The 6,000-nt window shown below is 59.5% G+C and overlaps 1 protein-coding gene across 6 annotated transcripts in view; it reads left to right on the forward strand.

The window, feature by feature from the left end:
* RGS3 (regulator of G protein signaling 3) overlaps positions 1–4,593 on the forward strand; it is a 74,824-nt gene extending 70,231 nt beyond the window's left edge. For 4 of the 6 annotated variants that reach the window (XM_071453797.1, XM_071453798.1, XM_071453799.1 and 1 more), the window contains 4 exons: positions 1,455–1,556; positions 2,379–2,440; positions 3,073–3,239; positions 3,329–4,593. In XM_071453797.1, the coding sequence (XP_071309898.1) occupies positions 1,455–1,556; positions 2,379–2,440; positions 3,073–3,239; positions 3,329–3,514 (517 nt within the window). In that variant the 3' untranslated portion in view covers positions 3,515–4,593. Of the gene's footprint in view, positions 1–982; positions 1,371–1,454; positions 1,557–2,378; positions 2,441–3,072; positions 3,240–3,328 lie in introns of all 6 variants that reach the window. The other 2 variants (XM_071453800.1, XM_071453801.1) reach the window with 2 other exon arrangements.
* The last annotated feature ends 1,407 nt before the right edge of the window (positions 4,594–6,000 follow it).

A 6,000-nucleotide genomic window follows, 5' to 3' on the forward strand; every position in this document is an offset into this window, starting at 1 on the left:
CTTGCTGTGCGACCTATGGCAGATTCTGTAACGTTAAATTTGCAGAATCAGAAAGAGCAAGAAGTGAAAACTGAAGCTGCTTGCCTGATGAGATGTTGTCGGATAAGGAGCTTCAGATTTAGAGAGCAGAGTCCACATGTGTTGAGAAAAGACTGATGCTCTTAAGTTTTGATAAATACATTACATCCACAGGCAGTGAAACACTGTCTATGTGCACTTTATGATGAGATCGAGGAGAGGTATTTTAAATGGAAGAAATTAAAAACACAGATGGAAGCTGTAATTCTTTCGAGTTATAACCGTTCCAGCCACATGTAATTAAGATAGCAATATACTTACTTTTTAATGAGTGACAGATCAGAGCCATTGGGAGAAGACGCCCAGAAAAGGGAGTGAGAAGCAAGGCCCAAGCGCTAGAACTTGTCCTTGCTGCATTTTTGGGGTTTTTGGGGGTGTTTGGTCCCGGTGCCCGCGGTGTAGGGGTGCAGTGACCGCGCGGTGCCACGCGGGGGCAGCACCGCCCGTCCCATCCCTGCCCGTGGTGGGGGGGGCTCCTTTTCCCACGGCGCTTCCCAAAAATCCGCACAGCTTTGTGTGACTGGCAGCTCCCCGGGGCAACCGCGACCCCCACGGCCGTGTGTCCCTCAGTCTGTCTGCCCAGGGATGCTGGAGCGGGGGGACCCGTGCGCGGGTGACAGAGTGGGGTGTCTTTGCCCCAGCGCCCTGCGCTGCCAACCCCGGCCACTCCTTTAGGGAAATGTCCCCAGGCCGTGTCCCGCCCGGGCTGGCACCGCAGACGTGTGAACACCCGTGGGGTTTGCGTGTGTGGGTGCCCACGCAGGGGGGACACGGGGCAGCGCCGTCCCCGCTCTGCTCCTCAGCCCGCTCCGCCCCGCCGCCGGCCCCGCTGCCTTCCCTGCGCTCTATAAATAACCCTCGTAAATCCTCGCCGTGATTATTTTTCCCCGCCGTCTCTTGAAAGGCCCCACTATCCGCCTCGGCGCTGATTTTTCCACCTTTCCTCAAGTTTCCCCAGCAACGGCAGAGCCGTCCCAGCCAGCGGCGGGGCTGACACAGCCTTTACTCACTCACTCGCCCTCTCCGGGCCGCCCCACGCCGCATTTAAAGCTCTCCGCGCTGAGCCCTCCCACTTCCCGTCCGCGCTGGCCGCTGCGGCAGGAGCGCGGCTCGGGCGGCCGGCAGAGCGTCCCCGCCGCTGTCCCCGCCGCTGTCCCCGCTGCCGTCCCCGCTGCCATGCCCTTCTTCCGCGACCTGTCCAAGCCGCAGCCGCTGGAGTTCCACGCGGAGATGCTGCTGGCGGTGCAGCGGCCGCACACGGGCAGCCTGCAGCGCCGGCACACCATGAAGGAGTAGGTGCTGGTGGGCGATGCGCGAAGGGACCCGGGGGCCGGGGGTCCCCTCGCCCGCCCGCTCACGCTCGCTCTTCTCTCTAGAGCCAAGGACATGAAGAACCGCCTGGGGATTTTTCGGCGGCGGAACGAGTCCCCCGGAGCCAATCCCTCCGGCAAGCTGGACAAAGTGCTCAAATCGCTCAAGTAGGTGCTGCGAGCGGGCGGCGCGAGCTCGGGGACCGTGGGGATGGGGACCGTGCGGGCTTGGGGACAAGCTGTGGTCTGGAGCTCCTCACCTCCGGGGAGGCCGTGTTCACCCCGTTTCGGGAAGCTGTGGACAAAGTTTTTGTGTCTAGAGGAGCATTTAAAATTTTTTTTTTTGGCTGAAAATCTCCTGCTGGAGGATGAGAGGTGCTGCCTGCACAGCGGCACCGCAGCAGCTTGGGCTGGAAATTTACCTGACAGCAGCGTTCTCCCAGTGCCTGTCTATGGAACTTTAACTGGCCAGAGGATGGTTTGAAAAACCACTTTGCTCTGGAGATGCTCCAGCAGCTGGAGACAAGCCCTCCCTGCTCTTGCTCCTGGCAGCTTCTCTGGCTGCTTGAATGGGGCAGCTGAAGTCCCACTTTTCCACAGCTCTGCATCACCCAGGGCTTCTTCAATTCTTCCTCAGACACCCCAAGTGCCACAGCTGCCTGCACACACCCCCTGGGGGTGGATTTTCTCCCTGCCAGCCTAAAGGCAGCAGTTCCCTTTTGGCAGAGCTGCTGTGGTGCTGCCTGGTGCAGAGCCTGGCTCTGCCTTCAGCTGCTCTGCCAGTCCAGTAACAAGGTGGGAGCCAGGGCCAGCCCCTCAGGCACACAGTGTGGCTTTATCCTCTGGAAACATTTAGCAGGAGCTGATTTGGGAGCTGGGAGCAGCTGTGCTGGGCTCACAGCCTGGCTTTTAATCCACTGGAAATGTTTAGCAGGCAGCAAAAGCAGCTTTTGCTGCTGAGCTTTGCCAACGTCCGTCCTTCCTCCACAGGCCCGCTCCTGAGGAAGCGCTCAAGTGGGGGGACTCCCTGGAGAAGCTGCTGCTGCACAAATGTGAGCGTGTGTCCATCCCTAACACTTGTGTTTGCTGCCAGGGGAATATCCAGACACGTGCCTGGATAAAGCTGGGATTTCCTCTGTTAATCCCTTCCGGTGTTTGGGGATGCACAAAGCAAAATTAGCCTCTCCCTTGTCTGCACCCCTCCTGCTCCTGCCTGGCCCAGGGGGGATCTTGGGGGCAGGGGCCAGGGAGAGCTTCAGGTGAGGGCTTGGGGAGGAGGGGACAGGGATCCATGGCTGTGCCCAGTTTGGGGCTGTGCAGAGGGACCATGGAGCAGGAGCAGCTTTAGAACATCCTGAAGATGGGAGGACAGCCCTTCTCAGGCACCCCATCCTACATGCAGCCCAGGGGATGGCCAGGGGGTCCTGTCCCCACTCCAGCCCAGCCTCCCTTCTGGCTCTGGGTGCTGCAGCCAGGCTGGGGATGTGGATTCAGCTCCTGGATGGGCTGTGCTGCCCGGGCAGTGCCATCGCTGCCTGTTTGCACAAGGGGCTTTTTTGGGCAGTGCAGGGAGGTGCTTTGGGCTGCAGCTGTGCCAGAGCTGAGGCTCCTGTGGGGCTGAGGCTCCTGTGGGGCTGTTCCCTGTCTGTGAGCAGGAGTAGAACCACGTCCCTGTTTCCCACAGATGGGCTCGCTGCCTTCAGGGCCTTCCTGCGCACCGAGTTCAGCGAGGAGAACCTGGAGTTCTGGCTGGCCTGTGAGGAGTTCAAGAAGATCAAATCCCAGTCCAAGATGGTCTCCAAGGCCAAGAAGATCTTCGCTGAGTACATTGCCATCCAGTCCTGCAAGGAGGTGAGGGCTGGCTCCCACGCTGGTGTGCGGCTCCCGGCACGGTGCCTGCCTGGGGAGCTGCTCACCAGCCCTGGTTCCTCTGCCCACAGGTCAACCTGGACTCCTACACACGGGAGCACACCAAGGAGAACCTGCAGAACATCACCCGCAGCTGCTTTGACCTGGCACAGAAGAGGATTTACGGGCTCATGGAGAAGGACTCATACCCCCGCTTCCTCCGCTCCGACCTCTACTTGGACATAATCAACCAGAAAAAGGGCAGCTCCCCGCTGTAGGCCCAAGGACTGTCTCGGGGCAGGCTGGGAGCTGTGTGTTTACATGGAATTGGGCAGTGGAGGCCTTCCCAGGAGCTGGTGGGAGTCGCTGTGCTGCTCGTGCCCCAGGCCGTACGGACAGGGGGCAGCTGAAGGCAGCGAGCCGGGGCCGAGGGCACCATGGCCGGGCAGGCTGGCACTGCTGCAGCCCCACCATGGCTGGTACGACGCCTTCGGGGTGGCCCTGGCCTGGATTTAGCCTGGAGGGAAGCTCCCACAAGATACTGTGAAGCACCTGCCCCAGCCAGGAGTGTTGCTGGAAGGTGGAGAGTGAGCCCAGCTCGGCGAGGAGGAGGAGGAGGGGATCTCGTGCAGGGCTCTGGCGAGGGGACAGCAGCACCAACACAGATGTGGTCCTGGATTAAAGCCTTGTGAACTGGAGCAGCCCCAGGATGCTGCTGTGCTTCCCTGTGCCCTGGGGCCTCCTGGCTGCCCCGAGCAGCTCTGGCAGGAGCCCAGCGCTTCCTTGGCTCATGGTTGGGTCCCCCTGGGAGCAGAGAGAGCTGGGACCTTGCCCTGTGCTGGAGGGTGCAAAGCACCCCCTCCTGCCCTCACCCCTGGTTTATTTATTGCCCTCCTGTAGCTGGACACGTTGCTGTGTGCTAGGGAAGCCCCGTGTCCTCCCTGTTCCCAAGTTACAAGTGCAATATTTGTGTGTGTCGCGGCCGAGTTCTCCGGCGGAGTGGATGCCTTTTTCTTTTTGCAGGTGTGTAGATTTTGTAAGGTAGCAGGTTTTGTGTGCCAGACCCATTCCCTGGCAGCGGGCCGCTGGGGGAGCCTGGTGTAAATATCAATTACTGATGCCCTGACGACGGAGGGTTTGGTGATGGAGAAAAGCAGAAAAGCAACTCTGTGCAGCAGCCGCTCTCCTGACTCTGGATAACAATGCTGTGGTTGGGAAGCAGGGGTTCCTGCTGGCCCTGGCAGGGCAGGGTGCACTGCCTGCCTCCCAGTTTACAGTGCAAAGCATCTCTGCAGCTAGAAACAAACCTACATTGTCATGGTCATAGGTAAATAAAAGGAGAATATCATTTCTTGTAGCTGGCTTTTGTTCATGCCGTGTTTGTCAGCACCGGTGGAGCCGTGCAGCCCTCGCCTTGCTGAGGAGTGTAAAATCCTGTTACTGTGTGCCTAAAGAAGGGAAAATCTGATTCCATGAATGTCTGAACTGTTTTTTATGATGGAGCAGCTGCCAGATGCTCCTGACTCCAGGTCTGGGTGTAGGAGCAGAGTTTTGCCCAAAGTGAGACCGTTCCCAAGGCCAGTGGTTGCTGTTAAACACAGCAGGGCACAAAGCTCTGAGCAGGGAAATGCCCAAACACACCAGTGACCTCCTGCAGCTCCAGGTCCCTCTGGGGACACACCAAAAGCAGCAGCAAAAGGCTGTTCCAGGTCTGTGCACAGCTTGGCAGGGCTGCTCCTCCCCAGCAAGGGCAGTGCTCTGGTGTGGGATGCAAATATTTTGTAAAGGCTGTTCAGGGTGTGTTTGGTACCTGAAGTGCCAGCTGGTTGTGGTGGGCCTTGGATGGCTCAGGGGTGTGACTGTGGTGTCACAGGGCTGTGCTGGGCTGTGGTGTGGCTGCCCAGAGTGCTGCTGGGGATGCCCAGGGCTGTGTGGCTGCCCCACCTGAGCACAGCTCTCCCCAGCAGGTACCATCTCTGTGGAGCTGCCTGTTTTCCCTATTCAGACAACCAGCAGGTGAGGCAGAGCTGAGGGCTCTGCTCAGGGCTTGGCTGGGACAGCAGGTTGGTGAGGTGGCTCTCCTGGTGGCTCTCCTGGAGATGCTGTTGGCAGCCCAGGGTCAAGGTCCATGGATGGGGTCCCAGTGGTGCCCCAGTCACTGACCCTGGAGCTGCTGGGACCCGGTGGGTGGGGGCACCCTCCCAGCTGCCTCCTCCAGGCCAGGCCCTCCTCTTTCTCCTGGCACTGCCCAGAGCTTTCATCTCCTCTCCTTCCCAGCTGGGAGGGTTTCCCTTTGTGTCTGGACTCAACACAGATTTTCTTGCACCTCCCCCTCCATCTGCACTCTCCTGAGCTCCTCACTCCATCCCAAACTGTCATGCTAGGAAACTTACAGCAGGGTCCCTTCACTGTCCCCTTTTTCCACGTTCCCAGGCTCATTGGGACACCCCCAGAGGGTCTGGGCTCGGGGGCTCTGTGGGCACTGGGCAGCTCAGTCCCTGCTGTCACCTTCTCCCTGCCCTGAGCACAGCCCCAGCAGCCCTGGTGCATCCTGTGGTGCTCCTGATGCTCAGGAGCATCCCAACCCCATAACCTTGCTGGGTTTTGAGCCTAAAACCTGCCTTCCCTCCAGGAATTATCCCAGCCCAGTGAGGCAGGGAGGGCAGGAGCTGCCGTGGGATGTGTGGGGTGGGAATCTGGTGTTCAGCTTTGATCCCTGCAGGGGACAAAAGCCCCGTGGGGGTGGAGAAATGAGGACCTGGGC

This window comes from Agelaius tricolor, unplaced genomic scaffold (assembly GCF_023055355.1).
Source record: "Agelaius tricolor isolate 1412-34295 unplaced genomic scaffold, bAgeTri1.0.p SCAF_37, whole genome shotgun sequence".
NCBI classification, from domain to species: Eukaryota; Metazoa; Chordata; class Aves; order Passeriformes; family Icteridae; genus Agelaius; species Agelaius tricolor.